Below are 27045 nucleotides of genomic sequence, written 5' to 3'. Positions count from 1 at the left end.
ACTCAGGGGTGAAAGTAGTTTTAAAGTTTTAAACTGTCAAAAACATGACCTGTCACGGACATAAAAAAGTCTTTATGAATGTTTATGACAGTTGTCATGAAGTGTCGTTCAGTAAATAATGACACTTTTAATGCAAAGTTGCTCTAAAAGTTGCATTAAAAGTCCATTAAAAGTGCCAACTTTGCATGATTTTATAATAATTTAATGCAAACTTTTGTTGTTTAAAATCACCCGTGGCAACCGCTCGTTCCTCGTGCCGAGCACAGATGACGTTTAAAACATTTAGTCCAATACGATATCAGGTTTTCAGGCTTGATATTTATTTTTACAATCATTAATAAGCCTCTCATGAACACAGCGGTGGTTGATTAGTCAATTTTAAACTCCTGCTCTGCTATTTTGATAATGGAACCAAAACGCACAGAATTGCGCAACACCTTGTTGAAACAATAATTATTGGGATTATTATTTTTGTTGGGTCATTAATTTAAACACGTTTTGCTGACTTTTTTTGTTGTTGTTCTTTAATAAAGTTATGAACGTTTTGATAAGAAGTCAGAGGAGGACGTGCTGCTCTCAGCCTCCTGGCGGCGTTCAGTTTGTCACCTAATGCCGAGATCGACTCAAAACCTTCCGCGATCGACGTGTTGGGTTGCTCTAGCAAAGAACAGTTCAGAAACAATATGAAATGGGGGGGGGGGGGCGATTTATTAACTGATTAAGTCGTGTTTTAGATTGTTCTTGAAAAACTAATCACTCACAGCTGCAAAGTGAACCCATTGATTTTTTACAGCTGACAGCCGCTCCTCTCTCTTGCAGGTACTGCGTAACCCCGCTAAATCTTTTAGGGGTACGCAGTACCCTACCCTACCCCTCTACTTTCACCCCTGGATAAGGGTGTGAGAAAATGGATGGAAGGGATGAAATTAGATAATTACATATAATTAGAGGTGTGATCTGGATGTGGCCCTGCTTCTGAACTTCAGTTAACATATTAACTTAAATGGACCACACCACAAAGATATAAGTTAAAATATTTATTAAAGAAGGCCATGATGCACAGTGGTTGGTAGACCAACTTCTTGCCTTGCAGTAAGAAGGTTCTTGCTGCAAGGCAACAGTCAGGACGCCGTCTGACTCGCTCTTTTTAATATTTTTTTCGTATTATTTTTCTTTTCATCAACTTATTTTATCATGGTGCAGTTTTTTTTAAGTGCTATATAAATAAATTTAACATTGACATTTCACAGCTGTGAAAACGCACCAAATGAGTAACTCAAGTTGTGTCCCGCAGATTCTGGCTCCAAATCCTTATTTTGCTCTTTATTTCCACCACATGTGAGTCCAGTAAAGCAGGATGGATTGTAATCAGCCTCCATTGTCTGTATTTTTAGCAGCAGCTCTGCTATCTCCTCTGAGACGGACATACTCCTGGTACATGTGTGGTATCTCTTTTCAACAAAACTGTCACAAACTTTCAGGTCTTTAAATGCATCTTCATATTTTTCGCCTGAATTATGAGTCAAAACTGTCATCAAATAATAAATTGCTCCTCTCCCAAAAGTTTTTTCCAACCACTGCAGCCCTGATTTGTATTGACTCACATGGTGGCCATACGAGATCAGTAAAAGAAAGGCATTGATTCCCTTATCTAGAGTTATTTCTTTAATGTCTCGCAGGCCAATTAGGTTAATAACAGAWATGTGTCGACCACACAAGTCGTACAGCTTGGATGAAAACTCTGTGTGCTCATCTTGGTTAAYTAAGATGTTTTTTGTTCCAGTCTCAACTGAACTTGTGTCACCAAATAATACAATGATGAGATCAGCATCAGCTAAAACAAGAAAAAAAAGACTAGATTTGTACCACAGTTATGAAAATAGCAAATGCCAAATGTTGGGATTACAGTGCATCTGGAAAGTATTGGCAGTGCTTCAGTTTTTCCACATTTTGTTATGTTATTTTCTTATTCCAAATTGTATTAAGATAACCTTTTTCCACAAAATTATACACAGAAATTCTTCTAGCATGATGTTCATACGGCCGGCCTGCTGCAGGAAGAGTCCTGGTGATTTCAAACTTGCATCACTTACCAGTGATGGAGGCCTACAGATTAGTGCCTCCAAACAATTCGGTCAGCACATTGTTATTATTGGGTATTTGTTTGTAGACTTTTGAGGAAAAAAGATTGATTTCAGACAACTGTATGAAAAAATATACATACAAAATGTGAAAAAAGTGAAGCGCTGTGAATAATTTCCAGATTCTCTGTAATGAGTGAAACAGACTTACTTTTACTTTTATCGACGTCTGTGGCTGCACTTGCTGCCATTGATCTATCGTATCCTGCTGCAGATCAGTCTGTAAATTACATTTACACATTTCTTTTCACTATTCTGTTAATTCTATTAAACTTAAATGAAATATAGTGGTTAAAATAATTCACTGGAATAATCTTACCTCTCTCTTAGGGTGTGGCAGAGCTATTGCTGGCCTCTACCTGTGAAAGAAAATGAAATATAGCTGTGTGGGTTTGAGCAGATGATTATAAAAAATCCACCTGTCTTATTTTCCACGGTTCAACCCAAAGAGAGCAGCACTGAGTCAGATATAACAAAATGTTGCAAATTTAAACAAGTTCACACAAAAACGTCACAATTTGTAAAGAAACATCAAGACAGGAGCGTTAAGGTCCTATTTATATGATTTACCTTTAAAAAAGAAAAAAGTTGCTTTGGGGTTGGTTGATCTTTGAAGAGGTATGTATCAGGATGAACCTTAATGTGTCAAATAGGCTTCCAAACCAAAGAACCCGAAGCCATGAGGTGTGTATCACATGATCCAAGATCTCAGACCTGCTCTCCAGATTCTTCTTCTGGATTAGTTACTGCCAACTAACCCAACTATCTACACCATCTGCAACCGAGCCTTTCAGAAGAGCCTCTGCAAGCCATGGAAAAGCACCAGCAATTTCTGCACCAAAGGAGTAAAATGTTACGACTCTTGGATGTTTGGGTTTGGCTTCTATTGTGTTTGTGTTGTTTCTTAAGAGGTTTAGCCACGTTCTGTTCAGGTCCCCGTATTCATTAAGATCTCTCCACATTGGTTCAATCCCTTTGCATTTCGGTTTCTGTATTTATTCTCGTGTTCTGCTCTTTGCACATTTGGATTTAGTTGTATTCGATCAGTGGGATTCTTTCTCGCCGTTTCTTCGAGCATCGTTCAGCTCCCTAGTGTTAATTATTCATCTTTCCTCCAGTCTACCTGTTCCCCCTCTCTCTTCCTTTCTCTACTTCCTCTTTGTCATCGACCACCTGCCTCTCTCAACAATCACACTGTATTTAAGCCTCTTATAGTTTCTGGCTCGGTTTTATTGCCGGCTTCTCCTTTTACTATCCCCGTCTCCCTTGTGTTCTGCAAGTCTTCTTATTAAAATTCTCATTTTTACCAGAGTTCTGCGCTCGAGTCCTCTTTAAACCTCATGACATTAAGAGCCATTTTGGAAAAAAAGTTAAAGGAAAAAGGAGGTTTTAACATGGAGCACCGGTGGATCGGGGGTTCAAATAAAGAGGCAGAGTTTCTGTGATATTTTATTGTTGTGCAATAAAGCTGGCAAACCAATAAAAACTTCCTAACTCACACTCCTTTATTTTGCAGGAAATGAAAAAATATCTTACGGGAAAAGTCGAATCAAAATGACGTTATGGGCCACAAACAGCATTTCCTGCATAGAATAATGTATTTCCCCCGCATATACGTATCTGTAACAAAAACATCATTCCTCAAAGGAATATGATCCGAGTCCATACATCATCTGAGCTTTCTACGTACATCTTCAGCCAGGTATGAGTCAGCACCTTTTTCCACAGTAAGTCTTAGCGTTTATCCTGAAAGACACAAAGAGCCTCTGGTAGATCCCCCCCCCAAAAAAAGAAGCTGATAGCGATCAAGAAAAGTCCATAAAAGCACCATTAGAGGTTAAACTTCTTACAGTCAGATGGATTGTGTGCATGGAGAGAAAAACGTATCGGCGCCTTTACACCCTCTGGTAACAATCAACAAGGAGAGATGAGCACAATATGGAGAGTAACAACCGGAAACCAGTGCAACTTATAATGTTTTGAAACTTTCATTGGCTTGACTGGCATTGCTATTCAGGAGGTGTACACCAATGCAAAACAAAAGGCACAGCTTCAAAAAAAGGAAGAAGAGAAAAACGCAGTAACTCTGCTGTATTGCTGTTTGGAAAACAATGAAAGTAGAGAGGGAAATGTTCGTGACATGAGACCTAACCTATAGCTGGGAAGCATCAACCTGTTTTTAAGAAACGTACAGTCGGGTCTGAAGCAGGTGTTAAACATACTTTTAATATTTCTACATTACTCATGTGCGTAATTGTTTGTCTTTTATAATATTCTGATTGTAAGTGTCATGTTTTCATTGTCTGTAAGCAGAAAATAATCATAACGAACAAAAATAAAGGCTTTAAACATCAATCTGTGTTTAATTTATATGGTGTGTTTTTATATCATACACTTCTTGGCAACTCTAGCATGGATTGTGTGTGTGGGGGAGGTGGGGAGAGGAGAATCTCATGCTAAAAAAAAAAAGTTTCTAATTAAATTAATTGTGGCACAATTATTGGCATCTCCATTTGAGCTAAATCTAATAAATGGTATTGTCAGGAAAAAGTTGGAAGTTGATAATACCAATTTAAAATATAAATAAATACTTACAAACTATGAAATGGACTTGAAAAAGAATGATTTTTTCACAAATAAAGTTTACAAATGACAAAGAATCAACTAAAAAAGCAAAAGTTACATTTTATTGTAAAGCGCATATAAGAGCTGAAAGAATAAATAATTCAATAAATGACTCAAAAAGTACAAGTAAATGTAAAAACATATAAATAAAAAAATAATGAAATAACGAAAAAAAAAAGGATTGCAAGAGTAAGTAAACAACTAAATAAATCTTAACCCGATGATCGAACAGAACAGATGCTGATGACAGCCGGGATCTTCAGCCTGCCGGATATAAAACAGATGCTGCACATCCTCCAAAACATCTCACCACGTCTGAAAAGACAAACAAAAACAAACAGGCGCTCCGCCGTGTGAGCGCGGCTGATCCATCTGATCCATGTGAATGTGCGCAACGGGGGCTGAAAAGCGCCGATCTGTCTTCCTGCTCCTGTTTTTTTTCTTTTTTCTTTTTTACGCAGCGACGCCGCGAGCCTCTCTCACCTTGATGATCTCCTATCATCTCCTCCCTCCCTAAAAAAACAAAACAACCGGCTCCAGCGAAAAGCTCCAGGACCTCCAGTCCTCATCTCGGCCTGAGTAAGACTCTGTCTAAAGTCTTACTCCCGCTGACTTTGGCAAGATCGGCTGTCGGAGGGGAAACACTTGGTTTTGAGCGCTGCAACACTGACCTCCAGTGAAGTGGATGCTTGTTGTAAGAAAAAGAGGAGATCTGCTTCTGGGGATTTGTTAAGAGTGTGGCTGTTTTTACAGTTATTATTAGCGTTCATGTAAAATTTTGGACATGTTTTTTTTTTTTTTTTAGTTAAAATGTGCAATTTGAGGGAAATTTAGCGTTTATTTCGTGTCACAAACGGAAAATCAATGTGCGGAGGGAGGGGCGGCGGCTGAGGTTTTTTTTTTTTTTTTATGAGAACACATGGGGCATTATTGGGAGCGAGAGCGCACCGTGCTGCAGGAGGCAGAGCTGCGGCTGGACGCTGCTCAGCGCCTCACGAGCCGGAGGAGGCATGGCACGCGCTGCACGCGTCCTCCAACATGCAGCGGACACGTCCTCTCAACGCGCGTTATCCTCCGATGAGGCGGACAGTCAGAGCTGCACGCTGCGCCCTAACCGGGGGTCTACTGGCGCGCGCCTGTCTCGTCAGATTTGGTAGACCTGCGTCGGAGCCGTGCGTTACTGATGGACTCCCGTGTTGCTAGAGGAGCTGGACGGTGAGTTGATCCCGGCCGTTCACCCAGCATGGAGTCACAGAACGCCAGCGGGATGGACGCGTTCACGGTGGTCCAGCTGAATTCCTCCTGGAGCCCCGACAGCGGCTACTCTCTGGCCGCGATAGCCGGCATCGCCGCTCTCGTAAGTTTTCTGATTCTTTTCACCGTAGTTGGGAACATTCTGGTGGTCATCGCCGTGCTAACGAGCAGGGCGCTGAAAGCCCCCCAGAACCTGTTCCTGGTGTCTCTGGCCACCGCGGACGTCCTGGTCGCCACTCTGGTGATGCCCTTCTCTCTGGCCAATGAACTCATGGGCTACTGGTATTTCGGGAAAGTTTGGTGTGGCATCTATCTGGCTTTGGACGTGCTGTTCTGCACCTCCTCCATCGTGCACCTGTGCGCAATCAGCCTGGACCGGTACTGGTCCGTTACGCAGGCTGTCGAGTACAACTTGAAGCGGACTCCGAAGCGCATCAAGTGCATCATCCTGATCGTGTGGCTGATCTCTGCCTTCATCTCCTCCCCTCCGCTCATGTCTGTCGACAGCAACAAGGAGCTCGGCTCTCAGCCTCAGTGCGAGCTGAACGACGACACCTGGTACATCCTCTCCTCCAGCACTGCCTCCTTCTTCGCGCCCTGCTTGATAATGATCCTGGTGTACATCAGGATATACCAGGTGGCCAAAACCAGAACCAGGAGTGTGTCGGGGAAGAACCCCAGACCGGATGGCGTCACACAAACTGAGAACGGACTGAGCAAGCCGTCTTCGCCTTTCCACGGGGAGGGGGAGAACGGCCACTGCCAGTGCCCTCCCACACCCAGCCAACGCACAGTCACCACGGGTCCACAGACTGAGGAGGCCGACATGGAGGAGAGCTCCTCCTCTGAGGGCAAAGGTCACAAACCCCACTCCCAGAGAGCCCCTGTGGGTGGCCAGAAGAAAAGCTCTCTCCCAATTCGCATCTCCGGGGTCAGCAACAAGTCCGTGGACCTCTTCGTCTCCAGGAGGAAGTGTCGCCGGAGCTCGTTCGCCAGGAAGAAGGTCTCCCAGGCGCGAGAGAAGAGGTTTACGTTCGTCCTGGCTGTGGTCATGGGGGTGTTCGTGGTGTGCTGGTTCCCCTTTTTCTTCAGCTACAGCCTGTACGGGATTTGCGGAGACTCGTGTAAGATCCCCCTCCCGCTGTTCAAGTTCTTCTTCTGGATCGGCTACTGCAACAGTTCCCTCAACCCGGCCATTTACACCATCTTCAACCGGGACTTCAGGCGTGCCTTTCAGAAAATCCTCTGCAAGTCGTGGAAGAAGTCCTTCTAGGCCTGAAAGGGAAAACCTGTTGGATTGTGTTTTGCTCTTCGTTAAATCTTATTGTCCAGTATCGCGTCTTTCATGGAAGTGCACACCCTGAACTGGCTGCAGGAGCGACATGCTGTATATTTTCATCACTCTTAACAGAACTTCCTGATCTGATTATTGAGTGGAGCCGTCCTTTATGTCTGAGCTGTAATGCTGTAGAGGGGTATTTTCAATACAACCCCACCACCACCCCACCCCTCTAAATCCAGAAAAGATAACATTATGTGGCAGCTAAAAGGTAAAATAAGTAGATAACAAGCCACAAGTCATTTTCAGTTTGTGCTTTTGTTTTGGAGCTCCCCCATTTTTGCCTATTGTTATTAAATCATCCCAACAGTTTTATTCAAGGCTTTAATTAAGGAGTGCAAAAATGCATGAAGGAAGCACAAAGTGATTATCCTCATTAAGACAGCGACACTTTAAAGAACAACTTGACGTTTTGGGAAGTGTAGTTTATAACTTAGTGTCTGATAAATGAGGTATAACCAGTGGTCAAGTGTGTTGCAAGAAAAATAGAAGCAACAGGTTGTTTTGTTTTAGCATTAACCAGATTCCCATATGTTACACAATTTGGTCAATCTGAGGAAAGTGTTAAAACAATTTGTCAATTTGTCATTACAGGGATGTTGGATTTTGTTGTGAAGTAACAAGTGGGGTCAATCCCTAATGTTAAGCTTCATGTTTTGAACAGCAAATGAGGTTTACTGTGCTAAGAAATGCTTGTTGAAAAAGCCTTTCCATCACATGCTATTTTTTTCTAATATATGACTAAATAAATCTAAAACCTTCTCAAGAGAGCAGATAATACCTCTACAAATCGAAAAAGTTTAAAGGACTAATCTCACATTTTTTTTGATGGGAGGTTCTGTGAAGATGTTATTAGCAGACAATATCTTACCTGCATTAAACAATTCTCCTTCAGTCTTCGGTTATTTTAAATCTAGATAATCAGGATGAAGCAGCTGAGACTTTTAAGACGACCACGATCTCAAAAATGTCACAACAACCTACAGCGCAGTTATTTACAACAGAGCAAATCATTATTTACAGTAAAAAGAGATGTGGAAGTAAAGATTTGTAAATATTTCTAACTTTTACACTGCTGCACTTTAATGTCACACAGTTGCACTTTATTCTTTTTCGCAGTGTATTTTGTCCAAGGAGATCATTGGCGGCGCCAACCTCTGTTTCTTACATGTAGATATTTGTCGTTGCAAGTAGAAGTAAAATCCAATGAAAGCGTGGCGGCTCAAGGGTCAACAAAATGCACCTTTTAAGAATTTATTTGATGTTTTTGAGATTGATGTTAATCAAAGACGGCAAAACTTTGGTGTAGGACAGCCATCTCTGACTCCAGGCCTCATTTTATTCAGGGACACGTCTAAAAGTTGCAGGACTTTGGCTTTAACTTTAGCTTCACTTCAGCTTCCAGAACTAATTATTCTGTATTTATGCCACATAAAGACAACAGGAAAGGCATCTACTGAAGGTAGTCGATAGATAACCTTTCAACAGAACCTGCTTTCAAAAACCTCATACTTTCACACCTTAGTAACATTAAAGTTCAGTTTTAATTCTGAAACTGAATTCATGTTTACATGGACCTGATTGGCAGTTTTGAATATGCCAACTTATATACACAGCTTCAGCTCTTTCTTGTTGACTCTTTCTTAAAAATGAAACTTGGTTGTCATTTCGGAAGCGTAACCAAACCTTGATTGCTCCTCTTTATTAAAATGATTCAAATTAAATGATGAAAACTAAGTTTGCACACTCTTAAAAACTGCTGGGCCATTTCGCTAATCCAGTTCTTGTGTGAGACGCCACACTCTGCTGGCATTTTAACCACCACATATTGCACAACGGGACTAATGTGTAAGGTTTTTTTTGTGTGTGTGTGCATAGAAACCATAATCTTAAATTTTAAAGGTATTCCTTTTGCTATCCAGTTTCCTCCAAACTGTTGACGTTGGCAACAGTTTGCCAACGTCAAACTGTTGAATTTTTCATGATTCCTGCTGTAAACATACTTTAAAACTGCAATGGTCAGGCTGGGGGGCCTTGAGTGTTGTCACGGCGATACATCACCCTGACTGATGATGACATTAACATAATACGTTAGTCTCCGACACTGAAATATGCTCTGTGTTTAGCTTTGAGAGGCACTGACCATTATGTTCACTTGGATATAATAAAATGTTTTTATGACGCGCAATCAAGGTCATAACTTTCACAATGACCCTAAACTGCTAAGAAACATAAATTTACTTTGAAGGTATTTTATTTAAGAGAAAAAAAAAAAACTACCTCTGTTATTTTCTGCTGCTTCTGGATTTGGCAAAGTGCAGTACATATCCTTATTCTGCTTAATCTGTTTGCTGTTGTGCAAAAATAAAAGATAGATAACCCATAATGTCACCTGGTGTGATACTGAAACATGCACAGTAGTGGTGAATAAATTGCTTGGAAAATGCTAGCATGACTTTATTTCTTGTTTATATAGAGGGGATGTGGTTACGCTACATTTCTTCCCAAGGTTTACCCAGACAAGACGTGATATTGGGCAAACCAAAAGTGAGATGCCCAGAAGAAATCCCGATCAGACGTCTACATCACCACAGCGTACTCATTTCTACGAGGGGAAACGGGCGCTCTTCACCGAGCTATTCCCCGATGACGCAGCTCTTCATCTTACAACTCGAGCTTAGGCCAGTCGTACCACTGGGCTCGTCTGTCCAGCTGCTTTGATTCTGAATCTCGTCCTTTCAGCCAAGGTCCATATCTCGTGACTGTGTGTTTTGCACATTAAGACGCGTTTATAGTTAATATCAAGGCAAAAATCAGATATTTGGTGGTCAGGTTGACGTCCAGGGCGACAGCGGTAGGGTAGAAATAGGGGCAGTGAGGTGTAGGGTAGATGTATTCTTACCCCCTGTTTTTTTGTTGCCGTATGTTTGTTGTTGGTTTCTTTTTTAATCCCCAACAACATCATAGCTCTGTCTGCAGATATGCGGAGTTAGTTCAGGTATTTGAACTCGGTCAAAGTCCCCCCACGAAGACGTCAGATATTGGGAACTCTTCTGAGTGCAAGAAAAAAACAAATCAAGGATGGGTGGATAAATGTAACTGCATAGTCTGCTGTTACATGAAAGCAAAACACTGACTCAACCAGGCCTAGTTGACATAAAACTGACTTAACAAAGAAGGCATTCGGTTTCTGTTACGGAGTGCCGCCATATGTGTCGGTGACCTTTCGGCGCAACAGGTTTGATGTCGGTTCTGGCTGCACCATAATCCAATATTCCCCGGAGCCCCTGTGGGCCAGAATGAGGAGAAACTGAATTCCCCACTCAAAAACGCCACGTTTTCGTCCTGTGGGTGAGCGCGCATGTACGCAGCTAAGAGCCATTTGTAACGGATTACGATCCCATCTGCTGTTGTTCCAACTGCTATTCGCAGCCACCGGAGATTCATGTCCAAAAAATCTACAAAAATAAAACCGCTCCTCGCCACGTGTAATTGTGACGGGTGGGAAGTGTGATAGGAGACAGCAGGGAAATCTGTCGCCGTTTTTTGTAACCAAAAAGCTTTTGATGCTTTTTTTTTCTATTCTTTTTTGCATGAGCCTACCCCGCTGTGAGGACGGAAGCTGCAAGTGGTGCAAAGTAATGAAATTTATTGATTACTCTTGAACACCTGAAGAAACAAAAAAGAAGAAAAAATTATTTGCAAGGCTAACAGAGATGATTTAAAATACCCTCTCAGTAAGAACACCGTTTGTCCACTTTATGAACATGGATCTCAGATTCGAACTATCAACTGGATTCTCCAAAATGCTAACGGTTTAAAGGGGTGTGCTGTAAAATTTTGGATTAGGACTCCAGAGTTTTTCTTTTCCATTTTGGCTCAACATCCAAATGAAAAAAAGTAAGGAAAGTTAGGTTGTTCTAGCGAGTAAATTTACCAGATGGGAAGAAATGATAAAGAAACCCGCTTGGGATCCCTGTTTTGGAAAACATTAACTCCAAAAATATATCTCGAAGTTACTTTGTAACCAAGTAAAAATTCACGAGTATTGAGTGGAAGCCATGCCTGTTCGCAAATCTTACAACTTCAAACAGCTGAGAACAACATCTATTGTAATAGCGAGTACGTTCTGGATGGAGGGCTAGATTTCAGATGTATTTGCTTCAGGTACAGGTACACAAACAAAGTGAGCCGTTTTTCCTTCGAGACGTTTCATACCTGACGTGTCTATGAGTTTGAGCTTTTAGAACTGTGGCTTTCTGTCTCAGGCAGATCTGAAATGTAATCTGAGTAAAATAAAGAGTTTGTTTTCAAGAAACGTCATAGCTGGTGGTGAACCTGTAATGTGTTGATACAGCTGTTGGTTTTGGATTATTACCCAATTATTATTGGATGCTATGTAGGTTTGCCTGGCATTTAGAAGAGAAAAAGGTCCACAGCTTAAGAGATCCTCCACTTTACTTTACTAACGCCATGACTAAGGTAGTAACCCACTTGTATGTCATTGATTTACATCACGTCCTCCTATGATGTTTGTGGCTGTAAAGAATAACCTGACATCTAGGTATAGCTCAGAGCTAAAGACAAACCTCTTGTTAATTTTTATCAAACTGCACTCAGTTATGTTTTAATTGTATGTAAAAAAGCAGCTTTTTTCTCCTTGTTTTCCACCCAAACAAACATTTCGAAAGGTAGACATGAAGGTTTCTATGAAGATTTAGTGACCTGGAGATGCCACACTTTGCTGCCCTTGACTGTGTGACAATAAACTCTGGACCTCTGACCTTCTTCCTCACTGTGCGGGTAAAGAGATAAATACCGTATTTTTCAGACTATATGCAGCTACTTTCCCCCCCAAGTTTTGAACCATGCAAATTATAGTCCGGTGCAGCTTATCTGCTGATTTTTCTTCAACCACCAGAGGGCTCTCTAGCAGGAAGTCAAAATTTGAAATCAAAGAAGAAAGTGCTGATTTTCACTTAGAACAAGCACATGCTAGCAGCAGGTACGACGGAGAAATGTCTTCAAACTCATATGATGTAGCTTTTACGTTGAAGTACAGATCGATAGCCGCTGCACGTAAGCTTGGCGTGAACGAATCCTTGGTTCAGACGCCCTTGTGGAAAACCGAGAGCTGGTGGCAATACCACCAGCTAAAGCCCGGTGCGGCTTATACATGTACGTTTCCAGTTTTTTTGTTTTTTTTAAAAACTTTGTGGGTGCAGCTTATAGTTAGGTGCGCTCTATAGTCCAGAAAATACGGTATGTATTCTTGAAACAGGAACCTGTAAGCCAATAATTGTGCAAGTTTTGATTTGGTGCGAATAATCATTTAGCATAAGTGCTTGAAAATAAATGTACTTAAATTAAAAGTGGGATTATTCTAGAGTTTCCAGATGAGATTTTCTACTATAATAAACATTGAAGATGTCAGGGCTTTTTTTTTCACAAAGTGCACAGGGCACCATGTGAGGGAGTTGGCATCTGGCTTTTATAGAAAGCATGTTTTATTGGTATATTATATATATGCAGCTATTCAAGATGCGTCTGAAGAAGCAATTTAGGTTCTCCTTCTCATTACTAAAGGAAGTAAATTTTGGTGAAAGGCGGAAATCCTCGGAGTCTTGTGGATATGATGCTGCCACACATGACTGGCTTCAATTTTCTGTGGAGCTTCAGAACCCAAGAGGGAAAAATATGAGCAGGCAGTTATAAGGCCGCCACAGCAGGACCACCGTCAGGCAGAGGGTTAGCCCTTCACACAAATAAATAAAAATACAAACTACATTTTGGTTTAAAAAACACAACAAATGATAGGAGTCTGCCTCAGATAAATATGACGAACTGACAACCTGTTCAGGATGGATTGGAGATGTGACAGAGGTACTAGCCTACGTTCAGTACCTCCGTCACACGCTACGCTGCTCCAGCCACACATGAACACAGGATTTGACATGGAAGTTGTTAGTGACGTAATATGCTGAAGGCTTTACGAGCTCTGTGGCTCCTAATACTCTGTCGGAGCAGATTTTATTTTATTTTTTTTTAGCAATTTGCAGCCTGAACTGGAAGCCATTGTTTGCTGTCGTGTCAAACGGATTGGAAATGATAAGACTGACTCAGCTGGAAGCCAAATGAAGTTGTCTGATTTTCTTTACAGCTGAAATTAGCGTTTCATTTTTTTTATTTTTTATAACAACTCCTGCAACAGCTGTAATTTGAGCAAAAAGGTTAGCTCACAATCAATCAAACTGATATCAAATAAGGTGTTTTTGTCATCTGAAACCTGAAGTGAGTTTGTGTTACTCCCTTAATTATACAGTGTCTGAGAAAGAATTCACAATTTTTTCCCCGTTTTGCCTTTTTCTCATGTTTCAGTTCATTAATCTAGTTTTAATGCTCGACAAAGAGAACTTGAGTAAATACAAAAAGCGCTTTCTAAATTCAGGTGTCATTTATTAACAAAAAAAAATTATAATTCCTTCGCTCTATTTTGGTTTAGTTTTACCTGCCTGACGTGAAGAATCAAGCAATCACTTACAAGATGAATTAGGCTGAAAGATCATAAACGTAACGTATTTTGACCTAAATAAATGTAATAGCAGCTAAGAAACAAAGCCACTGATATCAGTTAGTGTTAAAAAGCCATTGAAGTGGTTTTGAGACGACAGTGAACCACAGTAAGAGCCATAATCCACAAATAGAGAAAATATGGAATGATGGCAAACCTTCTCAGAAATGTCTGGGGTAGCAAGGTTACCTCATGGACATATTGGGTCGTCCAGGAGTTTACAAGAAGCCGGAACATCTAAAGCACCACAGACTTCAGCTGCTTACATTAAGATTCAGGAATCAACTAGGAGAGACTTGGCAAAGTTCACAGCCAAAACCTCTGCTGACCAAGAACAACATGCAAACCCAACTCAAGACCTCGAGGGAAATTTTTTTCTGTGGACTTATGAGGCAAAAGTGGAACTTTTTAAAAGGTAAGTGGGTCCCTTTATATCTGGTGTAAAATTATCACATTTCACAAAAAGAGTATTAAACCCACAGTCAAACCTGGTTGCGGTTGTTTGATGGTCTGAGGCTGTTTGCTGCTCCAAGATGGAAACAACATGTTGTATCTGCTGACTTTTGCTCTCAACATTCTGCTGTCAGGATTCCCGTTCAAAGACACTCGCAAGTTCACCCGTGAATTTCTTCAAAGAAAACCAGTGTTTTGTACTGGTCCAGTCAAAGTAAAGACTTAAATCTACTTGAGATGACGTGAGGCAACTTCCAACAGGCCAGTAATGGTTAAAAAAAAACGTCCAATTTGAAAGAAATAAAGCATTTTAAAAAAAAAAAGTATGCCACATGACGCACATGCACCATCCATTCTTCCCTCCTAGGTCGGTTGTTTTTTTCTTGTTGGTGTTTATATAGGTTGTCTTAGTCGAATATTAAAATTTGCCTGATTATTCAAAACATTGAGATGTGAAGAAAAGCCCAGAGCATTCTGTGAACGGGGCTATACTGTAATTTCTTCATCATAGAGACATAATCATCGAACCACGCACAATAAGCCAGAGGGTCTTCAAACAAATCTAGTGGAAAGATCTAAACACATGAATAATTAAAAGGGTTCAGTACACAGCATACCCTGTAGTAACGTTACAGGAAACATCAAAGGAAGATAGATATTCTGTTTATATGTTGTTGAATAAAAGAGAGAAAACTTATGTCCAGATTTACTCAATTATTTTCCTACAGAAGCTAAAATTGGACGTTCGCTTCTGTAATAAAACGGCCTCTTACATTTGTCCTCTAAATGTGAAGGGGACGACGGATGTAAATATTTGTAAGTTTTCCTCTACGTTCAAATTTTGGAAGGTGGCAAAAAGTACGATTATGTAACAGCAGTCAGAAGTTTAAAATGATTATTAGAACTGAAGAAGAAGAAAATGGGTCACATTCTTACAGCTGGCTTTTTATTCAACCTTCATGTCTTTTTGGAAAACACTTCAGCAACATTCTCAGAACCATCATGTACTTTTGCCTTGTTTTCATTGACAGGCCACAGATTTTAATGAGCGACAGAGGAACACGCAGATCCTTAAACACCCCTTTAGTCACTTTTATTGTTTTGTTTGTGCACGGAGAGTAAAGCAGCCTCAGGGAAGCCATAAAGCCGAACAAAGAATCTGATCAGCCAGAGGAACCTTTTCTTCCAGACATGTAGCTGCTCCAGTGTAACTACAGCTGCTTTTCTATGTCATTTTTTTATCCAGTGTAAAAATTCTAATTATGGCTTAGATTTTAACCCAGGGGCAATGTTGCAAATTTAGATGTAATTACACCTAATAATTAAGAAAAATAGATTACATTTGTTTTCGTTTAGCGTTTCTGCTTCGTGTGGTAAAAACAGAGTCTTGCTGTGAAATGACGAACAACTATGGACGTCCGGTTGGTGTTATTAAAAATCTGCTCTATGCTTCAAACTTTTTAACTAGATTTGTTGTTGAGGGAATTGGACTTTCACTCCAGCTCCGGGCCGTGCAGAGACCACTAAAGGGGCAGGTGCTCAATAAAAAAAAAGGACACATCTAACCACATTCTAGGACAGAATATTAACAGCCTCTCAGCTTTCAGAGTTTAATAAACAATGATAAATTACAAAATTGTGAAATATACAATCAAAGCTAAGGAAAATCTCTTCAAAGAGCATACAGCTATGCCTATACAGCTATGTCATTTCTTTCTGCAGGTCTATTTTGTTATAGGAAAGTTTTGCAATATTCAAACCCGCAATTTAGCAAGATATGTAAATCAGAGCTGGATCAGAATTACACTATTAAAAATATAAACAAGGGTACAATGCAACCTTTTAGTGGACTGTAATCTATAAAACAGAGCTGCCTGTTTGCTGCAGTGGAGATGAAGATGGTCCATTCAGGAAAGCAGAGCTGCATCAAACTTTAAGGTGGAACTGCAGAAAAAAAACAAACAAAAGCAAAAATGTAATTGTTAATGCATGTGACCATGAGAAAAACCTACTGAGTTTTGCTTAAAAAACCTGTTTTAACATTAAAATCACACATTTTTGTCTCATGAAGTGAAAAGATTATTTGCAAAACAAACTTCTTTGCACTTGTCATAAATCTTTTCTTGCTCTTCTGAGTTTTTGTTTGTGACTCAAAGTTTTGCTTGTGATTCTCACATGAGGTCTTGAGCAGGGCCCAAAATCACAACAAAAGATTTGATGTGTCCAAATAAAAGTTTGCTTGGCAAATAACTAAGTTCACAAGACAAAAATGAGTTATTTAATTTTTAAAAAAAAGTTTTTTAAACAAAACTTAGTTTTAAAAAAAGAAATCATTACAATTCCAAAAGTTTTGATTACAATTTGATTTTACTTAACTGGGGCAAATTTTATTTTTTTCATTGAATAATTGGGAAACATTTTTAACTTCATACTGTGGTAACCAGACCCTAAACTTACTTAAAGTCTGGGTTGAGTTTTTTCCCTTTCATTAATCACACTTTTATTACATTCATTATATCTATCATGGTAATTCAGGGTGAGTTCTTTTTAATTCTAAATGAATATCCTTGTTGGACTTTTATTTAAGTGTTATTCTCCTTCAAGATACATTATGTAGCAAAGGAAATTAGAAGATCTGACATATATCCATTATGGAGATGATCGGTTTTGGACGGGCGATGTGCCCTTATTGCATAAGCGATACTGAAGAATGACTGATATCATTAACAATACAGGGTAGAAGCTTTTCAGTTATCTTACTTTGCTAGCAAAGTCGTTAGCTATCAGCTAGCTAATAGCACACCAACAACAGCCTAATGTCTGTATGATAAAAATACTGAATCGATAGATAAGAACAGTTTCTCCTCACCTGGCTGTCTCCTCCCGCTCAGTAGTTCTTCAGAGAAAGGCAGACGCAGAGGCCYGTCAGTGTCTGTTGTATTTCATTACCTCTCTGCTTAAACCGCGACTCCGAGCTGAAGCAGAAACGATACTTCAACGTTTTCTGTCATCTGACAAGCAGCAAGTCTATTCCACTTTATTCACCAAAAACGTTTTAATTCACCAAAAACTGTTCTTTAATCTAGTACGCTCGCTACGTTGAGCTCCAATTAGCCGCCTTATCTCACTGTGCGAGAGGCAACTGCGTCATTTGTCACGGGTAAAAGGTCAAAGGTAACAAGGTGACCGGTGGGCTTATTATGTTGTACAAAAATAAATAAATAAATAAATTTTAGTACATGTTATGTGTCAGAAGAGGGCTTAGAAAATAATACCAAAAAAAAAAAATTGACCAAAAGGGCACTTGGGGGCAAGGAGCAAAAGGGGCAGGTGCTCAAGCACCCCCAACCCCCCCCTCCCCCCCTTAAACCCCTCCTGCACATGCCTGCTCCAGCTGCAACACGAAATTCCCATAAATTAAAAAAAGGGGGAAAAAAAGCCTCTGTGGGGTTTTTCTCATCTGAAAACATGCTCTACTTTAAAGCGTGTCCCCTGAGCCCGACGCATCATTAGGTCCAAACACAGCCGTCGGTCCGCCACAAGAGCTTATTCCCAGGCTGCCGACGGTTGTGTGCCACCAGTTTCCAATGAAAATGTGGATTATAAAATCAATTCATTTACTCCACATTTTCAGACGTTTGTAACTGTGTTTTTAGCCACTAGAGGGCAGTGCAAAAGAGCTCATTAAATAAAAATAAAAAAGTTTTCTGTCCAGTTCTTAAAGCTGTTACCTCCTGCATATTTACATACACTGTAAAATACAAACATAACATTTTCTTAACATAATTTGATATGAAATTACCGACTTCAGGCCAGCAATGATTATCTAAATTTTTCTATTTGCTACTTGGCAGCATGACGAGAGATGATTCTTTTGATTTGGCTACATTTGTTAAAATTTTTTTACATATATAAAAAAAAATAGGTGAAATGTTTTGTGTTTTCTCATGCGAGCTTGCTGGTATTTTGGCTCATTCCTCCTGACAGGACTGGTGTAAATGAGTCGGGTTCGTAGGTCGCCAAACACCTTTTTCAATCTCTACTCAGATTTCTGTACAAATGAGATCTTCCTCACAAACTGTCTTCAGAGTTGAAGTTATCTGGGCCTCTTCTGTGCACCATCGGCTTTATCCACACTCCAGATCTCCAGTCGCATTCAAGTCGGGTGATTGACTGGCTCGGCTGTGTGTTGGGGATCATTATCTTACAGAAATATTCGTCCGTGTTTCATCTTCTGATTCTTATCGATAGTGTCCCGGTTCATTTCTCCTTTCATCATGATGTCTACGGGTTCATCATGCAGTGAAAACAGCTTTACTGGTGTTTTGGATGCATTTTCATTCCCCCTTCCAAACATGGAGCGTGCCAATACAACCGAAGAAGTACATTATGTTTTCAATGTCCAACCATCTCACTGTTTTGTCTAAATGTTCTGCAGGAAGCTTTAAATGACCTTCAGCATTTTTTTCTTCTTTCCAACAGTGGAGACTTGTCCCATCACAGTAGTGCAATATTCTTATTTTTATGGGGGGAAAAAATCTACCTGCTGATTCCGACTCTTGCTAAAGCTTTCGGAAACGTCACGACGTGCACCTGGTTACGGCTGCTTGAGGTTGCATATTCCGGATTATGTTCCCGTTTACATGGATGCTTTTACTTTCCCGTTGCAATAAAGAAGCCCTTTCACTCAATCGTCTGTAGCTGCTGCAGAAAAAATAAAACTCTTAAAGGTATTCAAAATCAGTTGGATGAATATTTGTGATCGCCTCTAGAGTTTCTGCTGCATCCTCCTAGATTTTAACTTCCTCCTGCAAGCTTGCCAAGTTCACACTGTGGGCTCCACCTGTTCGCGTCCCTGAATGGATCCCGCGTTTCTCGATTCGTGACATCTGCGATCATGGCAGGAGCCTTTTGATGTCTGAGGCCTGATGTTTATGCCTTTTGAATCCACCTGACAGAAAGGAGGCACTAGCCAAGAAGCATTTGGAAGAAAACGAACTTGTCCCGATATGTTTGTGATGAACGCGCTGCGAGGATTTGATAAATCAGACCGAATAAAAGCTGCTGCTGATTTAGATTCCCTCTGGCTTTTTAAGCAAAGAGGGGAAATTATATTCAGACGTAATGATATGTCCAATTTTCTCCGTCTTTAAACAAGCCTTAAAGAATACTATAATTACACATCAAATGCAATTTGAACAGAGACCCCCGTAAAGGAAGCTCTCGCTACAACACCCTGCAGGCTGGGAGTGCATATGGAAGGAATTGGCCCTGTTGTTAGTGGCTGCATGAAAGCAAAAGTGAAAACCCCCGAGGCCATCCGGCGGTTGGTATTCCACTGCTTCCTAATTACTTGGCAGGCTGAAACTTTGCAGACAGCGCAGGCGAGACAAATGAATCCTTTAATCATAGCCAACAAAACCAAGGGAAGCTTACAAACCTCAAATTCCTACAAGGATACTCAGAGCTCAGCTCAGTAATGTATTCAGTAGCTAATTAATGTGTAAATGTATGTTTTATAGCTATATAACTAGACAGAAAATTATGATTTTATGTCGTCATGCACTTTTCATCGTGGGGTTTCCTCTTCCTCTACAGGATATCCCAGTTTCTCCAGCAAATGCAGGAAGTGATACTGATGGGATCAGGTTTTTACATTTAAATTGCTGTTTAAATGGGTTAGCAATCATCTTGGGGTTTAAAAATATGATTGTGTTGTAGATAAGTAGTTATGTGTGAATTACATTCATGTATTTTAAGGACTTTGAACTCATACGGAGGTACTTGAAGTTAAAAAAACAAAAAAAACAACTTGGTATTCAGATTATGAACAAAAACATTGGTCCGTGGGGAAAAGAGACGAGAACAAAGAGTGCAGTCCGTTCATGCCTCAAAGTTGAACATTTCTGAGTTTCAAGGTTAAAACATCAATAGAAGCACGAGGAAAATTGGTGCTTTCTCTTTAGCACTCACTTCAAAATCCAACATGGCTGCTAAGAAGGACAATTGCAGTAATAAACCATTTATTTGAACTCCTGATGAGATTTGCAGACTTTGAAGTAAGCCGGAGTTTCTCGTTTTCATCATTTCTTACCTCCACTCCAATGTGCCAGCCATGACACAAAGCAGCAGCTGCGATTTATTTGCTCTTTAAAATCAAATTTCTTTACGGATATGTTTTTAAAAAAGCTTAAAAGCATTTAACTCGTTGCTAGCAGTTTGTGTTGCAAATAATAACTAGCATTGTGACTTAGCACAACAATGCACCAGTGTAGTGTAGCATTTGTAGTGAAAAGTTAACATTTATGATCTTCATTTAGGAACATTAGCCTTTCCAAGATGGAAAGGTTTAGATGTGTCACCAGAAATTCCCTCCAAAATGGCTGCCACAAGACATAATCAAAGCACCAGTGTTAAACTGCCCATCTAATATTTACTAAGTACATATTTCTGCAAGTCAATTACATTCAGATATGTTACATACATCTGTTAGGCCACAGGCAAGCCACTGTGAAAATTGTTGTAAATTCCGGCTTTGAGTGGAGCATCTTGGGTATTTTGAGTGTCGCTGAACACTGATGTACCTCTGTCACTAACCAGCTGCTGGAGACAGCCAGCCCTCTTTCATGAATACATTTATCAAATGTATAAGAAAAACTGCTTGAAAGAAAGAAAAAACGTTAACATTGAAAAAAAAAAAAGTGATTTAACTCAGTGGTCCTCAGAGAATCTACTCCCCTTACATTTTCTTCGATCTTCAAATCAAAGTGCGCCTCTGATGTGGGTATGGTTCACCTCTATTAGATGAAACAACATTCTGAGCAAAACATGCCTTTTGTCTGGGATTTCACATTTCTTCTGCTGTCTCTGGAGAGCTGCTGTTATATCTGTACCTGTCTAAGTTGTGACTGTTGCCTCTGCAAATCTTCTCTCCTCACTGCAAAGGTCAAACGAGGAGGATAAGTGGAGTTTCACCCTAAAAAAAACACACACACAAAATGCCCAAGATTACAAAATAACCTTTGGTTTGTCTAAAACACGAATGATACAGTTTTAAATGAGCGATCTTCAACATAACTCAGAATTTAGGTCTCTAAAAACCATCATCCTATAGGAAACTACATGTATTTCATTACCACATCCATTATTTAAAGCCAACAGAGTTTTTGTGAGGGCAGGAGGAGTGCTAAATAATTCAATAGCACAGATAAGAGCAAATCAAGGTCTTGGTTGGATGTGCTGATTGAATTAAACCTGGGTGCCATGACAGCTGTTTCAAAGTGCACTGCTGTGGAGTCGGTAAAGGTTTGCAGATTTTACTCTCTGAAGAAAAAGCAAATGCAGCATCTTTGGCATCAAATGATCCAGCAGAGCAAACCAGAGGCAAACAGATCTGCAATGTTTTCAAAAGTAATATATTCTACTAAGGAGTGGAGAGGAGAGGTGTGTTTATGTATTTTTCTAGATTTTTCTTGATTTTCTTCTGGTACTTTTTTAAAATTTCTGTTTCAAATAAAAAAAAACATTTTTAGAGCATCGTGCATCGTGAAAGCTGTTTGACAGTGGGACTACTCAAATTACTCAAAGACTGGATACATCCTCTAAATCAAGATGAGTTTTTGTAGACCAAATGGAAGGAGAGCAAACAAACGAAGTGGCAGAGCTGAAAATCAAAAACCTAACTCTGTGTGTTTGTGTGTGTTTAGAGAGAGAGGGATAATTGACACCGAGTACAGCAAGAGAAAAACAAGAGGGCTTACATTATATGTCAGTAACAACAGATGGTGTGATTCTCCCAGAGGTTGGTGTCTCTACATTTACTTTAGTAACCTTTAGATATTTTTACTGCACTTCTACTCGAGTAACTTTATTTTAAAGTACTGGTAACAAATGGCTACATCTGGTTCCTGAGTGTGTTAACTTAAAGAAGCAGAGCTGTAACCCATAGTTTGGGTGTCTTTTATTGCCAGTATGACCAAGATAATAAAAGGAGTATTACTTTTTGTGTAAACATGAAATGGTTAGGTGTAGCCTTGCTGCAAATGCTACTCTAACGTCGTCAGCAGCTGGATTTTTTTTTTTTTTTACTGTACTACAATTTTATTTAAGGACAACACAAAAATAAGTGTACCAAGTACACCACTTCAAACTCCTACAGCCCGAATGTATTTATAGTGGTATGAAAACGTAAATTGTTTTGAGTTTGGATGTATTTAGTTCTCTGAAGAACAATTTAAAAGACAAGCTAAGTAGAAGAAAATGATAATATATGTGATAATTCCTTGTGAAATTGGACTGTTTTTGAATGCATCAGCTCAGTCATGTTCAGTAATGTAATAACTGTCCTTAAATCTGCAAAACTGAACCGTCTTTTAAGCCATCTGTGTCTGGGTAAATAAGTTTTTTTTTTCCATGTATAAGGAAATGATTTTTCTCAACGAGGAAAACAACAGCTGGAGGCAGTGAAAACGAACAAGCCTCACCCAAACGCCACGCGGACTCTGATTTTAAACATCTTGATCTGGAAGCTCACTCGCAAATTGCTATGAAAGAGTTTTTTCTCTTGCAAGGGAAAAGCATATTTTATTTCTTTCTCCTTTCCCACAAGAACTTAGTGACAGCTGATGCAGCCCATCTGAAGGACCTCTCTCATTAGATAGGCTTTGAAGAGGGAAAACATGCCGCATGCTAAAGAGCTCCATCTCTTTTGTAATGAATTAAGCTGCACATCAAGCAGCGCTTCTGAATGCAGCCTGAGCCCCAGACGTGAACTCTTCACATCTCCAGCCAACCGTGCATGATTGCCACTGACTTGTTTTTGTCTTCATTTGCAAGCTGGGCACCCTTTTAATTCCTCTGAGTTTAGATGCAGATACTCAGCCTCCAGACTGCCCTGTTTGTCTTCAGTGACAGCTCGGGGCTTTCTCTGCTGGCTGTACATTTGATCCTACCACCGTGCTGCCGGACAGCACTGAACTAAGGCCACGGACTTTCATAAAGTTAAAAGATTCTTGAGAGAATAGATCTACGTCTCGACACGATGGCAAATAGTTTTTGCCACGAGCTGCAACCATCGGTATTTTAGTTTCTGTTGTCAAAAACCCACTAATTGTCTTCAACTTTTCTAAGATCAGATTGTAGGAGGAAAAAGTCAAGGACTGAAACAAAAGGGATACAGAGTCATTCCGGGGGAAAACCTGGAACTTGCAGGTGTTCAGAAAACCCCAGGCTGCTGGTTTCACCACCTCTCCAACCAACCACAGTTTGTCACCATGGACGACTCCCATTTTACCCCTAGACTAGTGTCCCTCAAGGTTTGGTTCTTGGCCATCTTCTGTTTACCATCTGGTCAGATCGTACACTGCCAAGGTCTCTGCTTCGAGACATTTCTTTCTATGCTGATGATACACAGTTGTGTCTCAGTACCAAATCCTCCACTCAGCTTCCGCCACTGTCAGTGAATTTAAACCATAATTATCATCTCACTTACTCAACTTTAGCCAACAAAAATGGTTGTGAATATTACAATCTTCAGAAAAAGGTCTACTTTATGTCCCTCGCTGCAACCTCTACAGCTTTCAGTTCAAACCTTAAGGGCGACACCCCACGTCTCCCATCTGAGCCCCTAAATGCAATAATACTGAACTCTTCCTTCAGCAACGCCTTCAGCCTTTGTTACCTACTCTGTAAAGTTTACTGGAGTTTCTTGAGAGGTGTTATTATTGTGGATGAGAGTGGTGCTCAGCTCACACAGGATAAGCATCATTTGCCCTATAAAACCTTTTCTACAAGTCTGAGTTCAGCCACCCAGTGAAGGAAGCTCATTTCAGGCGCTGTGTCTCTTTCTTCCTATCGCGGTCTTTATCTCGTGACCATAGACCAGAGCAACGTCAGCATTACTGCAAAGAAGGTCACAGTTTATTCATCTTCTGCTCCATCCTGACATTGTAAATAAGCCACCAAGGCACTTGAACTCCTCCAGGCTGACACTGACCCCTGACCAGGAGGTTTTCCCTTTATTGGTAGAATATCAAACATCTAAAATTCTTAGAGATAATTTTGCTTTGATGAAAACACCACAATGATTTAGTTTTGGTTGTGTATTTGAAAACTGCTTTTTATTTTTTACTTTTTTTACAGACAAAATGGAAAGCCTTCGACAGCTCATACGGTTTTTGTTTTACTGTGTTTCTAATAAATGATGTATCAGCGAGTTTCCCAGTTATTGGCTGTTGGATTTTCCTGAGGGTGTAAAACTGATCTGGGGCAGGAATAAATAACAGAGTTAAATATACTGTACGTAAAACAAGGTGATGATGCGAACCTGTAAAGTCTAACACATTATTCCTCTGTGATTTATTCACCAGGTAACACTGTAGTATATTTTACTTCCATAGTAAGACACAGACTTAATAATATTGAACAATAGCATTAATAATATACTCCCAATGACTTCCTAGCAGCACTGTGGTTTCTCTACATCCCGGTTCTGAACGTTACTTTGTGCTCCTGATAGTTTCTCTTTTGAACTCGGAACAAACTGTGGTTGAGTCAACCCAAAGAGAGTGTAACACTGCCATCTAGTGGTTGCAATGAGTTGTTACATTTTCATCTGTTTATCATACCCAGCGCCATTGGCGCCATCAACGGTAACTTTATATGCCAAAGCAAGCTGTAAAAATAATTTACATAATCATATGTTTTAATGCAACCTGACGTTAAATGTATGCCTCTTTCCCCAGAAACCACAAAATAAAGTCATGAAAAAATTGCGTTATGTTGTATGAATCAGTCTTTCTTCCAAACGAAAATATGAAACTTGAACTTAAATTACATCTTCCGTTTAAAAATGTGCTCTTTGCTGCCCTCAGCTGGTCAAATCTGCACATGTAATCTCTTATAACTGTAATTGGAGAAGTCAATATCAAGTTTTTGATTAAAGATATTCTGTCAAATTGACTTTTGACTTTGTGTTTCTTTACGTTCACACCTTTCAGTCATGAACTCGTGTGACGTTCACAGCTGATATAAATTAACACTAATGTTGAAAGGATTTCCAGAACCATATTGATGCAAACCTAAGTTGTTTTTTTTCTTTTCTTTTTACACCCACAGATGGCGTTTTGTCCAACAAAACAAAAGTAAACAGCATATTTATTTAGAGTTTTGGAAACGGCATCATGAACCGCGACTGTAAAACAGGAAGAGCACGACGCACTTGTAGCACTTCAACAAAACTTGTGTGGGTTTCTGTTTGACCTCTGACCTGTTCTGACAAAGATGCTGAGAAGAAGAAAAAAAACGTCTCGGTCACATCGAAAAGTAACGCCTTTCATCGCCATTTTTACTACAAATAATAATAAATAATAATAATAATAATAATAATAATAATAATAATAATAATAAAATTTATTATTATTATTATTAATGATCATCATCATCCTCTGTGATTATTGACTTTATTACAGCGATATATGTTGAGCTCAAACTTTAGAAATTACATCTACGACTCGTAGTTGATTCTACGACTTTTTTACTCTTAAAGTATCTATTTTCGAAGAAATTTGCGCAACTTTTATGCAGCCTACATTTAATTTCTTACTTAAAAAATGAAACGCTTCTTAAAGACCAAGAACGTAAAAGGTAGTTGGGGAGGCGTCATAATTTCCTTTTAGCCTGGCTTCGCTGTTTGGTAGCAGATATGAGTTTTTAGGTTAAATGGCCCTTCACTTTTTTTTTTATTATTTGTTTTTGCTGCTGTTTTATTTTAAATTCCCACATCTCACATAGCGCTTAATTTTTTCTTTTAAAGTTTAGCAAGTTTGTGTTTATTTTTTTGTACATCGGATTAATCTGCAGGTTATTTTGTCCATCAAGTTAGATCTCGAGTTTTCTTTTCTTTTCTTTTTTTAAATCTAATTCTCATTTTCTCTCGCTCTTTCTCGCTTTCTTTCTCTTTCCTTCTTGTTTTTTTGTTTATTTTTTTTTTACCCGTCATCGATCAAGATTTTGCTTTCAGCCTAATTTTTTATCTAAAAAAAAAAAAATCTGCGGTTTTTTTTATCTTTAAAAAAAATCCCGCAGCAAAGTTCGCAAAAACAGACAGAAACATGTTGTTGAGTAACTTTTGCGATTTGAGCAAAGTGATACATGTCCAACTATGTCAAATTCAATGAAATATTTAGAAAAGAAAATTACCGCTAATCTTACATTTTCTTAATCAGAAAAAATTATAATAAAACACTTTAGCATTTTCTCTCCGCGCTCTTTGAGCCGTTTCCAGCTTATCATGAACAAAAATGTGATGTTGCAGATAAATTCATCGAATATTGTAAGAAAAAAATAAAATAAAATAACGTCTCGGTGTGACCGGGTTGGAGGTTGTGGGTTGGATTCCCAGCAGGGCAGCGGCAGCAGCGGGGTCTTGCGTGACAAGAAGGAGGAAAACAGGACGAGTTTCCTGGAGAAATGTGTCCTGAGGGCAGCTGAGCTTTATGGACTCTTTCATCTTTCATGTATGTTTAATCAGGAGGTTGTCAGAAACCAGCAGCCCGCGATCAAAGACTAGAAACTATTAATTATTATTATTATTCAACTATTGCATTTTATAATTGATGCTATTTATTTAAAGTCGTGTTGTTTTTGTATTTTACCATGGAGAC

The 27045-nt window shown here is 39.6% G+C and overlaps 1 protein-coding gene and 1 long non-coding RNA gene across 2 annotated transcripts in view; one reads left to right on the top strand and one right to left on the bottom strand.

The window, feature by feature from the left end:
- Positions 1–1205: 1205 nt before the first annotated feature.
- The window catches only part of LOC108167224 (uncharacterized), a 65546-nt gene continuing 39706 nt past the window's right edge, over positions 1206–27045 (bottom strand). The window contains exons 2-5 of the long non-coding RNA XR_001777593.1: positions 21277–21359; positions 2461–2500; positions 2293–2361; positions 1206–1834 (exon numbers count right to left, since the gene is read on the bottom strand). This is a non-coding gene — a long non-coding RNA (uncharacterized LOC108167224). The remainder of the gene's footprint in view (positions 1835–2292; positions 2362–2460; positions 2501–21276; positions 21360–27045) is intronic.
- On the top strand, positions 4922–9808 carry LOC103480445 (alpha-2 adrenergic receptor-like). Its single transcript, XM_008435394.2, has one exon. It carries the CDS (start codon positions 6010–6012, stop codon positions 7291–7293), a length of 1284 nt encoding a protein of 427 aa, XP_008433616.1. The 5' UTR covers positions 4922–6009; the 3' UTR covers positions 7294–9808.

Source organism: Poecilia reticulata, linkage group LG18 (genome assembly GCF_000633615.1).
Source record: "Poecilia reticulata strain Guanapo linkage group LG18, Guppy_female_1.0+MT, whole genome shotgun sequence".
Classification (NCBI taxonomy): domain Eukaryota; kingdom Metazoa; phylum Chordata; class Actinopteri; order Cyprinodontiformes; family Poeciliidae; genus Poecilia; species Poecilia reticulata.
This window is presented reverse-complemented; position numbering and strand designations above follow the sequence as displayed.